Source organism: Nylanderia fulva, unplaced genomic scaffold (genome assembly GCF_048542155.1).
Source record: "Nylanderia fulva isolate GAGA-0341 unplaced genomic scaffold, ASM4854215v1 Scaffold167, whole genome shotgun sequence".
Lineage (NCBI taxonomy): Eukaryota > Metazoa > Arthropoda > Insecta > Hymenoptera > Formicidae > Nylanderia > Nylanderia fulva.
The window spans coordinates 124,158-142,459 of NW_028189912.1; the positions used below are offsets into that span (position 1 = coordinate 124,158).

The 18,302-nt window shown below is 36.3% G+C and overlaps 2 protein-coding genes and 1 long non-coding RNA gene across 3 annotated transcripts; all 3 read right to left on the minus strand.

Moving 5' to 3' along the window:
• Positions 1-8,783: 8,783 nt before the first annotated feature.
• Positions 8,784-9,305, minus strand: LOC146723800 (protein CFDP2-like). The gene has a single exon (XM_085481029.1). It carries the CDS (start codon positions 9,303-9,305, stop codon positions 8,784-8,786), a length of 522 nt encoding a protein of 173 aa, XP_085337155.1.
• A 425-nt stretch (positions 9,306-9,730) lies between these two features.
• LOC146723801 (uncharacterized) lies at positions 9,731-10,380 on the minus strand. The gene is made up of 2 exons (XM_085481030.1): positions 9,850-10,380; positions 9,731-9,745 (listed from the first exon to the last, which is right to left on the minus strand). The coding sequence occupies exons 1-2, from the start codon at positions 10,378-10,380 to the stop codon at positions 9,731-9,733; spliced, it is 546 nt and encodes a 181-aa protein (XP_085337156.1).
• Positions 10,381-13,835: 3,455 nt separating this feature from the next.
• Positions 13,836-14,503, minus strand: LOC146723802 (uncharacterized). Its single transcript, XR_014924347.1, has 2 exons — positions 14,174-14,503; positions 13,836-14,028 (listed from the first exon to the last, which is right to left on the minus strand). It is a non-coding gene; the product is annotated as an uncharacterized LOC146723802 (long non-coding RNA).
• Between the last annotated feature and the right edge of the window lie 3,799 nt (positions 14,504-18,302).

Genomic DNA, 18,302 nt, shown 5'->3' on the forward strand with positions numbered 1-18,302 from the left:
GGCGTCCCTGTGGAGACTACCGCCGTTTGAATGCTGTCACCATCCCAGACCACTACCCATTACCGCATCTCCACGATTTCTCGCATCGTCTTCAAAGATGTCGCATTTTCACGACACTAAATTTGTCGAGGGCGTATTATCAAATACCCATTGCACCGGTTGTTCGAAGACTGCTGTCATCATACCTTTCGGTCTGTATGAATTTAACGTTCATTACGGTTGGCCTGCGTAACGCCGCACAAAATTTTCAACGTCTGATGGACGCAGTACTGTGTGGACTCGATTTCGCACACTGCTATATAGATGACATTCTCATCGCATCGCCTGATCCAGAGCAGCACCATCAACATCTACGATTGGTGCTCGAGAGATTATGAGAGCACGGCTTATTGATCAATATATCAAAATGCTGTTTTGGAGCAGACCAAGTGGAGTAACTTGGATACCTGGTAGACGTACAGAGCACCAAGCCGCTACCTTCTCGAGTTCAAGCAATTCGTGATTTTTCAAAACCGAATAATATCATCGAACTACGACGTTTTCTGGGTATGCTTAATTTTTACAGACGTTTTATCAAGGGTGCCGCCGCAGTTCAGAGCCTACTCCACGCCTTACTCACAGGGGCAAAGAGACGAGACAAGCGCCCGATATCATGGACAGCCGCAACAGAAAAGGTTTTCGAAGCATGCAAAACACAGTTGACCGACGCAACATTGCTTGCGCATCCACTGGACAACGCACCGTTATTATTACGCACCGATGCATCTGCCACAGCAGTCGGCGCCGTTCTTGAACAGCGTTGCAATAACTCTTAGCAACCGCTTGAATTTTTCTCCAAAAAGATAAGCCTAGCAGAGATGAATTACAGTACATATGATTGTGAGTTTTTGGCTATTTACCGAGCTATCAAGCTTTTCCAACACTTCATGGAGGGTCGAGAATTGACAATAATGACGAATCATAGCCGCTCATTTATGTTTTTAATAAAAAATCGGATAAAACAACATTACGTCAAATGAGACATCTCGACTGGATTGGCCAATTCTCTACCAATATTGTGCACATTGCTGGAGATAGCAACGTTATCGCTGACACATTATCGAGAATTAATACCATAGACATGCCGACTATAGTTACGATGAACTGGCAACACACCAACTGAGCGACGACGAATTGAAGCGACTTCTACAGGATGGATCTTCGCAAGCTACATATCCCGAATACAGACTTCTACTTATACTGTGATGTATCTGGAGAGGACGTCAGACCTTACGTTCCGCAATAATTGCGTTGGACGATTTTTAACACAGTCCACGGATTTCTCATCCCAGCGGACGAGCAACGCGAAGAACCATCCAACGCGGTTGTGTATGGCTTACAAGGGACATGTCACAACTGTCCGGAACCGATTTGATTCTCCTTGAAATATGTTGTTAAATACACAAATCTAAAAGACACGTATTTTTTTATACGTGCGCAATTTGAGTTTTAAGGGGTGAAACACCCCTTTAAAGAATAACGGTATTTTTCTTTAGGATCAAATATCTGCTAAACTATAAGAGATATAAAGAAAAAACGTACAACAAATTTTAATGGCTTGAAGAGTACTTTAAAGTTATATGAACAAAAATTTTTTTTTTTTTTTTTTTTTTTTAAAAAACCCTCACCACCTAATTTTTTTTTTCAAAATTAAAAATTTTGTTTTACCTAATTTAAAGCTTATTTTTTTCCAAATTCAACCATGTGTAATAAAGTTATGTTACGAAATATCATTTTCGAAAATTAATTATAAACGCTCCCGTATATACGCTCATCTGTGCTATGTGCGTAAGTAATTACCGTCGAACAATAAAATATATAAAAAATGTTTTTGTATAATTCTTATTTATGTTTTCTATGTATTTATAACTGTGTATTGTGTATATTTAGATTTTTTTAAAAATGTATTTGCATTTTATATTATTCACTCATTATACACATTACAATAATGATATTCGACAAAAAAATGTTTCAAACATAATGACTTCTTGCACCAAGAACATCTTACTACAGCTATATTATTGCAACCTTCGATATCACATTTTGTTAAAGTTTCGTCTAAACTAAAGTGTACTGGATTTTCGAATTCGTCTGGTCTTTCATTCGTATAACCACTTTTAAACCACGAATATTTAAATAAGTTTTGATATCGTGGGGATGACAATTGATTATGTATCAAAGATTGCAATTTTATTATATTATTTCGTTCATGTAAGTTTATATTACTTTCCAACAGTAAAACCGCATCTGAAAATCTTTTAGCAAAATTTTTCCAAATTCTGAATCCATAAACATCTAATGGTTGTATTTTCCCTGTAGTTCCTTTCGGTATTATCATAGTAGTAATATGTGTTCCAGGAGGTGTTAAATCCGAAATCATATTGGGGCAATGTCCAGTCCATGAATCGATAAGAAGAACGCTATTAGGACCAATGTTTGCGAAATAAGCTTCTTCTAACCACATTTTAAAATGATCTGTACAAAATATAAATGTTAATTTAATAGTTTTTTTATGACTCTTATTAAATTGTTAAATAAAATAAGGTTGTTAAAAAAAGTAATTATAAAAGGAAAATACCTGATGTCATTTTACCAGATTTCGATGCTTTTACAATAACATTTTCTGCTTTAAATAAATTTTCTTGTACTCTTGGTCCAAATTTACCATTAGCTTCTTTTAATACAATAAATAAAGGGGACAACAAATTGCCATTACAGGATATTATTGGTTGTATCGTATATGAATGGGTTGTTGATGATATGGATTGCACGACACGTTCTACTTTCTTTTCTCCCTGGTTAGACAATGATCTTCCAGAGTGAAGTTCCAATTGGAAACCACTTTGATCTGAATTGTAAATATTTTCAGATCCAAACTGTTCAATAAGAGGTTTTACTGTTTCCAGAAAATCATCAGCTGATTTTTGCAAATCAGCAGAATCTTCTAATGTTCTTCTAGTGACAAACTTCGTAACTTTTCTTGAAACAATTCGGTGAGACTTCTTAAATCTTGCTATCCAACTGTGAGATGCTTTAAATATAGGATTTAAATTTCTTATTTCTTCTTGAGCTTGTAAAGCCCATCTTTTTAAATCAATATCATGAACCATGAATCCTGATTCGACAGCTGCAGTAAATTTATCATGTGTAAATTTGGAGATGTAAGATAATTTTTCTGTACGACTTCCACCTGATTGTATTTGTTCTTCCCATCGCCTTAACTGACGTTCAGATGAAACTCTTCTAAATTTATTTTGTACTACTCTTAGAGGACGATTCCTTTTTCTGTCATTACTGTTTTCATCAGTGTCCCGAAATCGCCAATACTCAACAGCTCGTCTTTTATAAGAACTATCAAAATTTGTATCATCATTTGAACAATGAGGATGAGAATTTAAACTATCTTCATGCCATGCTTCTTCGTCATCTTCAATTATTTCAAAACTATGTAATTTATAAGGTTCTTCATAATCGAGATATATTTCTTCCGTTACTTCCACCCCATTATAATGAAAAACGCTATCCAGTAATATTTTTTTAATGTTTTCCTTTAATTCCACTTCTGCTTCAGTTACTGGCGTTTCTGTTAAATATATTGAATTTATTGACACCAATAAAAGTCTAACAACGTTAAGCGGATTGATAATCATATTCAAAGATGTTATATTTTGCTTTCTATTGCAATAAAAGAACAGTTTACACAGATATTATTACAACGAAAAGACTACACCGACTGTGAGAATTATGCTGCTACATGAACAATTTATATTAACTTATCAGAAATACGTCATCACATAATCTTATTTTATTATTTATTTTAACGTATTAAAGATTTTATTGTAAAAATTATAACTTATCTGGAACACGTACACATAATCTTATCTTATGATTCATTTAACGTAAGATATAAAATTTGTTTATGCCAAATATTGCGACATTGGTATTCGCAAGATTCAATTAAAAAATAATTTTATTATAAAATATAATTGTTTTTAATTTTTATAGAAGAAATTAAATATTAAAGAAATAATAAGAAAGCAGGGGGTATATTTAAAAAATTCTTATTAATTATATTTAAAAATTTTTTTTTAAATCTAAATATACACAATACGCAGTTATAAATACATAGAAAACATAAATAAGAATTATACAAAAACATTTTTTATATATTTTATTGTTCGACGGTAATTACTTACGCACATAGCACGGATGAGCGTATATACGGGAGCGTTTATAATTAATTTTCGAAAATGATATTTCGTAACATAACTTTATTACACATGGTTGAATTTGGAAAAAAATAAGCTTTAAATTAGGTAAAACAAAATTTTTAATTTTGAAAAAAAAAATTAGGTGGTGAGGGTTTTTTAAAAAAAAAAAAAAAAAAAAAAATTTTTGTTCATATAACTTTAAAGTACTCTTCAAGCCATTAAAATTTGTTGTACGTTTTTTCTTTATATCTCTTATAGTTTAGCAGATATTTGATCCTAAAGAAAAATACCGTTATTCTTTAAAGGGGTGTTTCACCCCTTAAAACTCAAATTGCGCACGTATAAAAAAATACGTGTCTTTTAGATTTGTGTATTTAACAACATATTTCAAGGAGAATCAAATCGGTTCCGGACAGTTGTGACATGTCCCTTGTTAGCATGAACAACGATATTGCCACATGGACGAGAGAATGTCTTTCTTGCCAGCGCAGTAAAATTCGTCGCCACGTAAGAAACATTCCAAAACACATAGCGATGCCTAACGCACGTTTTCACCACGTACATTTGGATGTCATCGGACCACTGCCGTTTTCGAGAGGACAACGCTACTGTCTGACGATGATCGACCGATTTACGAGGTGGCCAGAAGCGACATTAATTGCTGACATCACAGCGGAAACTGTCAGCACGACTTTCTACTCCACCTGGGTGTCATGTTTTGGCGCAACAGTCACGATCATCACTGACCGGGGCACGCAGTTTGAATCTGTTTTGTTTCAGGCACTAGCAAATCTCATTGGCAGCAAGCGGACACGAACCACAGCCTACCATCCGGCTTCGAATGGCATGATTGAGAGATAGCATCGCTCTTTAAAAGCGGCCATCACGTGCCATGGTCAGCGAGAATGGGTCGACATGCTATCTACAGTCTTATACAATAAAACAGGCTAATATGAGCCAGCCAACGCAGAAATTAAAGCGTGGTAACAAAATAAAAAATTAACATAATCCTTGATTTACGATTGTTTAATCCAAACGTTTTGATCCTTTCTTTGGATCATCTTTAGTGAACTGTTACAGAAATAAACACAAAAATATATAACCTAATCCAAAGTGACACAAAATAAAATTTTTTTAAAATCATTAAAATACATACAATCATATGACAATTAAAGTTGTGCTACCATTCTCAGAAATCTCGGCGCAAGTCGACAAGCAAGCCTCCTATCGGTTACAGTTTTTGGGAGATAAAATAGAGACATGATTTTGTCAATGTTTTAAACTGTCAATCAATAAAAAAGAAAAAATATATAAAAAAATTGATATTGGCATGGATCTCTAATTAAAATTAAAAAATATATGTATGATATGGAGACTCACCACCGATCAACCGCGCAAAAACCCCGAAAAAAACACACAACTGTTATATTGAGCGATCGAAATCAAACTAACACATCATACATATATAAACCGCCCTGAGGGAAACGCATGTAAACATCGACACATTAGAAGTATACATCAATAAAGACATGTATTATATGGTTGTCATATTTTCTAAAATTGACAAATAGGCAGAATTAAAACCTTCGGTGTCCTCTTGTCTGTTCAAAATATTCTTTTGTCTTTTAATAAATAGCATCTCCGAAACTAATCTTTTTCGTAAAAAGGGTTCCTCATCCAAGATATCCACGCTATCAAAATCAAACTCATGGTCTTGTAAGCGATGTTTGGTAATTACTGATGCTTGCGTTGTGTTTCTAGTAATTTGATTATTATGTTCTTTGATTCTAGTAGACAATAATCTTTTTGTTTGTCCAACGTAAGACGCATTGCAATTTAAACACGAAATTTTATAAACTACATTGTTATGAGATAATTGCGGTATTGTATCTTTATGTACTCTAATAATATTTTTTAATTTGTTTACTCCAGTAAAAGATAATTTCAAATTAGTATTACGAGTTACATTTTTGAATCTATCCGAAAATTTGTGAATATAAGGCACGTTAAAAAACAAAATTTTATTTTCCGACGTCTGATCATGATCATTATTTGCTAAATTCTCGTTATTAACTTTATTTGTGTCCTTATTAAATAAAAATTTTTTTAATCTCTCGTGTATTGTTTTAAAAATAAAATGCAACGGATAACCATTATTAATAAGAATTAATTAATTAATAACTGGCGTTTGGAACTCGAAAGTTCATTGCCGCAAATACCAAATCTTGCCAATGTTCCCGTCCCTGAGCAAGATCCTTCCATTCGCGCCCCTCGTACCCCATTTCGTTAAGATCCGTTCTAATATTATCTTCCCACCTACGTCTTGGTCTACCCAATGGTCTTTTCCCATTAGGTTTACCAATTAGTATTTTATATGCGGTTCGATCCTCACTCATACGCACCACGTGGCCTGCCCATCTTAATCGGCGTGATTTTATGACGTTAATTATATCTGCACTATTGTATAATCGATGTAATTCTACGTTATGCAGTTTTCTCCATTCGCCCGTCTCCTCATCGCGCTTCGCACCCATGATTTTTCGAAGTATTTTATTTTCGAATACTCTAAATTTTTTCTCGTCTTTTAACGTAAGTGACCATGTTTCGCTGCCATAAAGGACTACCGGTAAAATAATCGTTCTGTAAATTCTAATTTTTAAACGCTTAGACAACACTCGCGATCCGAGTAATTTATTAACCGAATAGAAGCAAGCATTCCCCAAATTAATTTTTTTCTTAAGCTCTTCTCTTATTTCATTAGTTTGGTTTAAAATCGAACCCAAATACTTAAAATTGCTGACCCGCCCAAACATTTTATCTCGAATGACCAAGTTTCCGCAATTATGAATACTCTGGATTCTATCAGTGACCATATATTTAGTTTTTTCAACGCTTACTTGCAACCCAAGTTCTTTAGTTTTATCTAATAAAGTTTTAGTGTTATCAAATAATGTTACTTTATTATCCCCAAGCAAAGCAATATCGTCTGCATATGTTAATAGCTGTATTCTACCGTTTAACCGCAGACCATTTTCACTTTTCTGCATTTCTTTAATAGCATATTTTAATACTAAATTAAACAAAAGAGGTGACAATGCATCCCCCTGCTTTAATCCGCTATGAATGTTAAAAGTTTCCGATATTTGATTACCTATTTTTACTCTACCTCTAGAATCTTTTAAACAGATTTGAACCATGCTAACCAATTTTTTAGGAATCCCCAGCCGAATTAAAATTTCAAACATTTTCTCCCGTTTAATCGAATCATACGCTTTTTTGAAATCAATAAAAAGTTGATGTACCGGTTGACCAAATTCCCATTTTTTCTCCAAGATTTGCCGAATAGTAAAGATTTGATCTGTAGTCGATCTATTTCTTCTAAAACCGCATTGATGATCCCCACTTATTTCCTCTACATATGGTACAAGCCTCGTCAATAAAATATTCGACAAAATTTTATAACAAGTAGGTAACAGTGAGATGCCCCGATAATTATTACAACTCATTTTGTCACCCTTTTTGAAAATCGGAATTATAATTGAATCTTTCCATTGTTCCGGCAATGCTTCTTTATTCCAAATTAAGATAATTAATTTCTGAATTTTCTCTATTAACCTACTTCCTCCCCATTTCATTAATTCCGCCGGAATCAGGTCAATGCCCGGTGCTTTATGATTTTTTAATTTTTTAATCGCGCTTTTTACTTATGAAATTGTCGGTTTGTTAATCAAAGATTCCGTCGTGTGAAACTCAAAATTCTTTATTTCCCGGTCGCTTTCAAATTCAACAGTCAATAACTGATCAAAATAATTTTTTCAAGTATTTAGTACTCCCGTTGAATTCGTAATTAAATTATCGTTCTCATCTTTTACCATTTTCGTCCTAGCTTGGAATCCCTTTCTAAAATTATTTATTCTCATGTACATACCGCGGACGTTACTGCTTTGACAATTTTCATCTATTTCTTCAATTTTACGTTTTAAGTATTGACGCTTTTTATTTTTAAACATATTATGAGCCGCTTGCCTAATATTAAGAAACTGATTCCGAGTTTCAGCCGTATTTTGAGTCAACCACGCGATACGCGCTTTGTTTCGTACTTTAACAGTTTTTACGCATTCTTCGTCAAACCACGATTTGTTTTTGTGTCTTTTACAAAAACCAACCGTGGCTTCCGCCGATTTTACTATCGCGTCGCGTACGTTTTCCCATTGTTTGTCAACCGCATTATCCTTCGATTCATTAATTTCCTTTAAGGCCGCGAATTTATTCGTTACTTCGACCGCGTATTTTGTCCCGTTCTCTCCCTCGGTAAGACTTTGCACATTTAGACGTTTGAAACCAATTAATTGCCCGTTAGTTTTGTTTAACGAAAGACGTTCTCTGATTTTGGCAATTATCAAAATGTGATCCGAGTCGCAATCCGCCCCCCTATAAGACCTAACATCGAGTACGTTTGTGTGGCGCCGTTTATCTGCAAGAACATGATCAATTTGGTTACGCGTATTTCCATCCGGAGAAATCCAAGTTTGTTTATGGATATTTTTGTCTAAAATATGTGCTTTTGACGATAAGATTTTTGCCGGTCGCAAAGTTAATCACCCTTACTCCGTTATCGTTACTTTCCTTGTGCAAGCTTTTAAGCCCGATTGTTGGTCTAAAAAAGTCCTTTTTACCGATCTTCGCGTTAAAATCCCCCAAGACTATTTTTATGTAATCATTTGGCAATTGGTCCACGAGGCGTTCAAGTTCCTCGTAGAATCCGTCTTTAATTTCGTCATCTTTATCTTCCGTCGGCGCGTGCACATTGATTATCGCGATCTTGTACCATCGGCCTTGCACAACGAGCAATCCTAGTCTTTCGTTTATAAATTTAACGTTTTTTACCGCCGACAAAATTTTCTTATTAATCATGAAACCGACGCCAAAACTATGGGTCTTTGATCCTCCATAGTGAAACGTATATGGACCCGCGATAAGTGAACCCTCCCCGGTCCATTTTGTTTCTTGCAACGCGACGACTTCTATCCCGTACTTTTCGATCTCTCCGACCATCGATTGGAACGCCCCAGGTCTGTAAAGACTTCGGACGTTCCACGTTCCCACATTGATATCCCTCCCGTTTTTTGACTTTATGCGGCATGAGTTCCCCGAGGCAGTCCCCACCCGGAGATCCGAACGGGGGACTAGTTTACCTCCGGAATATTTTACTCCAGAAGAATCCATGACGAGCTTTGGTTGTTACAAGATAAAGTCGTTTTACGGTGTGAGCTTATCAAACCTACGCCCAACCCCAAACAGGAGGGCCTTATCCAATCGGCTATCCGCGACTGCTTATTTAATTTATTCGCAGCTAGCCTCTATTCCTAACCAGGACAGAGAGGCCGTTCCTCTATCCGCAACCTGAGGACGCGCTGTGTCGTGGTAATTGGGACCCACCTCCCCGGGGACCACTACAACTAGTTTTTTTTCCCCCGAGACTAGCGGCTGTTATGCTAACACAGTTATTAATAAGAATATCTATCATTAATTTGAGATTCTTTTGGTGGAATCTTGGATGGGAGAGATGGAAAGCTTTATCAAATAAACATATAATTACATATCTTTTTTGAATAAGTGGGTGACATGACGCATAATTCAAAAATCTTCCAAAAAAAGTAGGTTTGTGATACCAGTCAAATTCTAAATGGCTATTCTTTAAAATAATCGTTACATCTAAAAAATTAAGTTTGTTTTCTTTTCTTTCCTCTAACGTAAACTGTAACCTATGATGATAAGAATTAAAAATATCTAGGACAGTTTTTTTCATAAAGGAGGGAACAGCCATTGCAACATTGTCCACATAATATATATAAAATGGTAAATAAAAAGGAAGATTTTTAATAGCTCTATTTTCTAAATCACGCATAGTCAGATCAGCTATTATTGGAGACAGCGGAGAACCCATTGGCACACCGAAAGTTTGTTGATAAATTCTATCATCAAAAGTAAAAAAAGTTGAACTAAGCACAAACCGAACCGCTAATAAAAATTCGTTCTGAGATAAGGGACAGTTAGTTTCTATCTCGTTCCATCTGCAGACAACACTATCGATAGCCAATTCAATTGGAATGTTAGTAAATAAAGACATAACGTCAAGTGAGATTAATTCATAATGATTGTCAATGTATCTTACTTTAAAGTTATCTACCAATTGGAAGCTATCCTTGACACTGCTATCCGCCAGAAACAGATTTACATATAATTTTGTGTAAAAAGAATGCCAACGAATATAGAGGCGTATTAATCGATAATACAATGACTCTCAGCAGGCAGTTTGGCTTGTGGACTTTTGGAAGCCCATACGCTCTCGGTAAAACCCCATCGGTACAATTAAGCAGATTATAAACCATATTAGAAATATAACCATTCTTCTTCCATCTCGCAACAAAATCATGGAGGTTGCTAATCAATTTTTTAATCGGGTTCTTTAGTAATATGCTATAAGTTTCAATGCCGTTCAATAGAGATATCATGCTTTCCTTATAAGAATCTTTATTTAAGGCAACTGTTACGTTGCCTTTGTCCGCTCTAGTAAAAATTACGTTCGAGTTGTCATGTGTAAAACTTTTAACTATTGCGAACAACTTAATAAGTTCTTTCTCAAGAGGAGCTTTAAAAAATTGATCCTTAGCAAGATCTTTTATGATAGACAACGATATATTTCTGACCTTATGCCGAAGTTCTGTCGGTATCTTCAATAAACTGTGTTCTGTGCTTTTTATAAATTCAGTAATGATCTTTTCTTTGTTTGTAGTAAGCATGCAAAAATTATCTCCTAATTGTAATAAGCCTTGTACTACTAGAGGAATATAAGTAGAAGACAGATTTTTAAACCGATTTTCTCTGATTTTGAGAGGAGAAGGAGACGGATTTGTGAAGGGAGGAAGGATTAAGATCTATGGTATATAACATATTATTAGACGAGTAAGGAACTGGATTGAAAGAGAAAATAGGAGTTATAGGTGTGGTAGGGGTATTATTATTTAATCTTGACGATCTTCTTGGTAAAGAATCTTTTTCATTTTGTGTAGAGCAGTGATATTTAATTGGGTGTATTTTATTGATATTAATGAAGTTTTATTTTTTTAATAACCAATTAAACTTTTTGTCAACTCTTACCCGTTCGCTAACATAATGAAAAAACAATGATCTATTCTGCCTCATAAAAAATTCAATATATAACCTAGTTGGTAAAAATTGTGTAATATGCTGTGAAATTTTGCACTCTTAATTTTGCAAAAAACGAATCTTTTTATACACATCGCAGATTTCAATATTAATAATATCACCAATAAAACGGTAGATAACATAAGAATATTTTTTTACTGATCTAATGTGAAACAATTCAAAATTATAATTATTAATGTGTTTAAGTCGTGGAGGTACAATCTCTCGTTTCGAAATAAATTCGTTGATGTTAATCCATTTCTTTAACGAAATCGCAGAGTCATTACCAAAATTGAATTTAATATATTGAAACAAATGCATTATTGCAGCCGTGCATAAATAAAAACAAAAAATAATAATAAAAATTAAAGGCTCGATTATAAAATAAAACGACTTTTAATAATTTTTAAAAAAATTTTTATTTTGTGTTACTTTGGATTAGGTTATATATTTTTGTGTTTATTTCTGTAACAGTTCACTAAAGATGATGATCCAAAAAAAAAGAATCGAAACGTTTGGATTAAACAATCGTATTAAATCAAGGATTGGCTGGCTTGTATTAGTCTGTTTCATTGTACATGTTTTATTTTATAACCGAGCCTTTAATTTTTATTATTTTTTGTTTCTACCTACAGTCCTTCTAGGCCTGCATACCTGCATAAAAGAGGATCTCAGGGCGACTACAGCCGAGCTAGTTTATGGTACCACGTTGAGGCTTTCTGGTGAATTCTTCTTGTACGAGGAACCCCAGACCGAGCCGCAAGTTTTCTTGGAGCCATTACGTGAGCATATGCGATTGCTCCGACCAGCTCCAGCCGCACGCCATTCTAAACGTAAGCCATTTGCGCATAAAACTTTGTATACTTGTACGCATGTTTTTGTTAGAGTGGATCGTTCGAGAAGACCGCTTGAACCTCCATACGACGGACCATACGAGGTGCAGAGCCGTCCGAGCGATGACGTTTTCGAAGTCATTGTGGACGGCCAATCGACGAGAATTTCTACCGAGAGGCTTAAATCTACCTTTATTGAGACGACAGCGACCGCAAAGCCTGTGCCGAGTACATCTGCCGAGCCTGTACCGAGTGCATCAGCGGAATCAGCACTAAGATCGCTAACTCCAAAAATATATTCTCCAACCCCTCGTAAACGCGTTACTTTCGCGCCTCACGTACCATCCGTGAGTCACTCGGGGGGAGGGGAGGGGGAGTAATGATCCATACGCCAGTTATCTAAGTATTTACATTATCCCACTAATGTTATCAGAATGTACAATTGACGAAAACCAGAAACTAATCAACGAAGAAATTTATACGGTAATAAGACTAATTATCGCTTTATTAACAGTCTTGGAAGGAAATATCGATTTAGATTAATTTCTCGTCTGTCTAGATAATATTGTATTCCAGATCCGACAAACGTGATAACTGCAAAATTTTCGGGAAATCTATAATTGTAAAATCCAATTTATTATTCTATAAAGCCTAGATGGGAAATCCTCAAGACGAGATTAGAAAGTTATATAATATTTTCCTTACCTTTTTGGGTAATTAATAATTACTTAAATGGGAAAATTACAATCGATCAAATGAAAGATTCATTGGATAGTCTTGAAAAAATTATTCGTAGAAACCCCGCGTTCACTAGCAACTAAAGCCCCCTTTCTTACGTCCTAATTCCCCATTTTTCCCTAATTTCTTAGTATAGTTTGAGCTTTCGGCGTCCCTGAGGTATAGCCAGTGTAGGTTGCCTCATAAAAAAATAGACAGCGCCGTGTTCTTTCTAGTGTAGCGATCCTCGCCACTAGATTGTAAGTTCCTAGCGTGCGGATCAATCACAATCGATTCCTTGTACTTGCGCGCGACTCTACTCTCGCGATATCCCGCGTGTGGACTTTCATTCTTTTCCGTTTTTCTCCTTGAGACTGTCTCTCGACGCCCTTGCGTGTGGAAACGTCGAGTAGGTAGAAATGTGTGAGTGCGGTCCAGCTATATAACGTTTTTGTATAATTTGTCGTATTGATCGCTAATATCGTAAGGTGCTTATGTCGTTAGTAATAATTGTTCATGTCGTAAAGAATTTTGTAACGCGAAGAATCTGTGATATTCACTTATTGATGAATAAACATTTCGTTATCGTTAAAATCGTGTAATGTGATTTAATCGTGTTGGTCGTGTGAGAACAAACCTTAGAGCATATATACCTGGAGGGGGAATTGCTTTGTCTGTCGTGCTAAAAATCTGGGTGCATTCGTTTATGCAGCGATTAGCGCATCCACTGCGTCTATTATCTGCGCGTCACGTGACATCATTTATCGAACGATCACCTGCGTGAATTGACTGCTCAGATTGTAATTGGAGTGCGTAAGTAAAGAAATTTTAAATAAATATGAATTATTATTTGAATAAATATAATAAAATTTTTAAATAGGTTGAAGGTTCTGACATATGACGTGTGCACATAATATTTTCAGACAGTGATGACGGTAGGATTGAAATGTTGCTGAATGTAGACTTCTCAGATTTTTCCAAACTAACTGGGGACGAAGTAGCTTGATAGCTAGGAATGACTGTAACAGAATTGCATCTTTATACAAAGCACATTTTTTTTAAACAGATTACTTTAAATTTATATTCTTGATAAAAGTGCATTTTTAAGTTAATTGGATCGTAAATATAAATTAACAGACTTCATAATTTTATTGTATTACTTACCTTGCATTACTTTTAGTTTTGTAGGATCTATTTGGAGGAGTTATTCTCCACCTTCTTTGTTCTGAACTTTCATAACATAACTCATAATTGAAATAATTTTCAGGCAACGTTTCCAAGTTCAATTGGCTTAACAATGGAGAAGACTACATTCGTTTACGCAGTAGTCCGCAGTACTGCGAGCAAAGCATCCTGAGCAGGACCTCCGAGATGGCTGCGCAGATAGGCAGCAGCTCTGCTTAAACAAACAACAAACTGCGCTGCAGTCGGTTGCGCAGGTGGAGTAAACGAACGACATCTGCGGCATTCTGCGGCAGTCACTGCATAAACGAATGCACCCTCTATGTCCAAGTTTGGTACAAGAGAGAAAGATAGCTTTTAACCTTTATCCGCAATGCGCAAACGTAGATGACGTCACGGTGACGTCACGCTCACCGCGCCGTTTGAAACTGGAAATGTAATTGGTGCTTTCGCTAATTCGCGTTTGCGCATTGCGAACGGAGGTAACAATCTACCCTTCTCTTTCCTTAAAAACGTGGTTCTCTCTCGCACCCAACTTGGACACAGTTTTGCGCTCCTATTCCCCTTCCATATCTATATGTTCTAAGGAACAAACCCTTTCGGTGTTGACATCCCTATCCTTCCACGATGATCACCACACTAGCCCAGGAATAGAGAGAGTAGGAAGGTCAGCCGGACGTGACATGCGCCAACTCCGAACAGTTTTTGATTGGCTCTTGGGGCGGTATTCATAGTCCGTTTTTATATTTAATGCGGGGTCTACAATGGCAGCAGGAGTACAGAGTATAAGAGTAAGCAGTAAGCAGTACGAAATGGAATTCGCTCATTTCGTCGAGAACATAGATATATAGCATGGACTGCGCCATCCGTGGAAAAAGAGCATACTAAATGTGGTCGTGAAAAATGAGAAAGACAGAGCGTAAAGACGGCCAATCTTTATCTCTTTCTAGTGTTGTAATTGATTCTTTCTTGATCGTGCAGATACGTATTAAGAGACTCAATAGCCTCGTGCCTTGTTAACGGACATCTCGACTAGCGTCGTGTTGATTGAGAGATTATTAGATTTAAGATAATATAACCAATTTTATTATTAGAAGAAACAGAAAAATATATTTTTCTTTATAATTTGAATTTTCTATTATTTATTTTTTCCAATTCTCCATTCGCGAATTTTTAATGCTCGGGGCCCGGTAGGCAAGTATTACAATACTGAGTAAAAAAGGATAGAGATGGCGGTCTTTGCGTTCTATCTCTCTCATTCTGGACAATCATTTTTTGAGAGCGGATGGCGCAGTCTATTCTATATGTCTATGGTCGGGACCCTACGAAATGAGCCAAATCCACTTTGTACTGCTTACTACTTACTCTTGTACAGTCGGACCTCTTATCCTACGACATTTCCGGTTTGAGAAACCTCTGATCCTACGACAAAAAGAGGGATCCCTACTCTGCAGTCCATTCGGAAAGATTCGAGTTCCGAACATTTCCGAATCGTGCGAAGTGCGTATGAAGTCCTGAATTCTGCTCAAGGTTCAGAAATCCAATGAGCCGGCACTGTCATGTAAATTTGAGAAGTGGGGATACGGTTTTCCTTCTGCGGTCGTAGCATGAGAGGCTTTTTTGTCGCAGGATAAAAGATTTTGTAGCATAAAAGGGTTGTAGGATAAGAAGTCCGACTGTACTCTGTATTCCTGCTGCCATTGTAGACCCCATTTAAGATTGTCTTAAGCTGGGTCTACATTGGTCGTAGAATCGTAGATCGTAAGAAAATTGATCCAATCACAGTCGATTTTCTCCTCACATTCAACTGTGATTGGATCAATTTTTTTGCGAGCTACGATTCTATGACCAATGTAGACCCAGCTTAAGACAATCTTGGTCATAGAATCGTAGATCGCAAGAAAATTGATCCAATCACAGTCGATTTTCTCCTCACATTCAACTGTGATTGGATCAATTTTCTTGCGATCTACGATTCTACAACCAATGTAGACCCGGCTTTAAAGCGGGGGCTAGAATGGCAGCAAGAGTACAGAGTACAAGAGTAAGCAGTAAGCAGTACAAAATGAGATTCGCTCATTTCGTTACTTTCGACGAAATGAACGAATTCCATTTTGTACTGCTTACTGCTTACTGCTTACTCTTGTGGCGATAAATGCCACAAGCATAAAATATTACAAAGTAAAATATATATAAAATAAAAGTACGAAATAAAAATATATAACAAGTAACGAATGTTAAGGATATCGCGACCGGTGATACAAAAGAATAAATAAACAAGTAAGCGTCTGACATGACTAAAGGAAATTTTGATTGCTGTAAATAGAAAAAAGCGAAAGTACCGGAGAATAATAGAGAGACTAATAACCGAAAAATAAAAATAAGGTCGTGGAAAAATCGTGAGAACGAAGACAATGCGCGGCCTCGAAAGGCAGAGAGATTTAGACTCGCGTCCGCGATAGATGTTTTATCTCGGTGGAGAGAACTAATTGTAATCTCGGTGTCTCAAATAAATCCTAGTAAAGACCATATACAGTTTAACACCTGATAATAATTCCGTCTGAATTATCCTCTCCCCATTCGCGCTATTGAAAGGACAGTAATAATTACCGAATTCACGCATTCGCGCACGCACGCACGCATTTAAAATCAAACGACGAACCCAAACTCTTGTACTTTGTACTCCTGCTGCCATTGTAGATCCCTCTTAAAGTGGGGAGCACACATTTTTGCATAGGTGCATAAGCGTAAACATAATATTGATTCTTGGTCTATGAACGTATGCATAAGAAATTCAATCGAATTTCTTATGCATATGCTTATGCGCTTATATAAGAGTGTGTGCTCTCCGCTTAAAGCGGGGAGCACACACTTTTGCATAGGTGCATAAGCGTAAACATGAGAATCTTGATTGGTCTATAAACGTATGCATAACAAATTCAACCAATCGAATTTCTTATGCATATGTTTGTGCGCTTATGCAAGAGTGTGTGCTCCCCGCTTAAGAGTCGGCAGGAGGTCCGGCCAGACTCCGAATTGAATTGGAGGCCTCACGCGGTGACAACGCGAAACTTCGGTTTCAGTGTTGCCAACGCTGAGAAACCAATTCTCGGGTTTTATGTAGTGGTGCATGTCTGTACACGTATGTACACCGACCGGCAGGAATGGTGTCAAGAGCCGGCGTCAGATTTTAGATGTGTGTATACGTGTATGACAGTCGAAAATCATATGCACACATACGTAGCGCGACATTGTATGTGTCGCTTGAAGCGCAGCGGAGATCAAGGAGCGAAGGAGAAAGTAGTAGGGGGTACTCCGATATTGCATATCTCTCAAACATCGTATAAGATCTCAAACATCGAGAGAAAAAGCAATACATGCGTGGTGTCATTTAGTGGTATCCAATAGCTGTCTCACTCACTCGACTATGAATTGAAGGAGTGCGAGTGAGACAGCTATACGGACATACAGACACCGCAGGTCGCGCTTGTCTATCGGTGTCTCGTTCCCTCCGTCGCACATTTCTAACGTCGGACATCATTCCTGTCGGTCAGTGTACATACATCGGTTCCATGAACTTGGCCCCCCGAATTTGACTTGTAAAATTTTTCTTTTTAATCGTTTGTAAGTCATTTGTAGGTGATTGTTAGATTAATAAAAATGTTTGTTAGATCAGTCCTTCTTAAAAAAAATAAATAAAAGTAGCTGTAAAGTTAGCCCCTACAAAATTAATTTTTGTTGAATTTACTTTATTAAGGGTTCATTTGATGCGAAATGGTTTGTTGGTAACGAATATGCTAATTAGAATGTTTGTTAGATCGTTGTTTCTTTAATCAACAAACGCTAAAAATCACATTTAATGATTTTTTAGAGAAATGACCGCGAACATAGCCCCGCGCAATTTTCGTGACGCAGATGCATTACCGAGGATGAATAAAATTAACGTTATATATAAATTAGAATGTAATGAGTGTAGTGCTTTGTACATAGGACAAACAAAAAGACATTTGACTACCAAAATAAAAGAACATCCGAATAATATAAAAAAACATGAAACAAGCCATTCGGTGGTCAGCAAGCATAGAATTGAATACAATCATGACTTCCGATG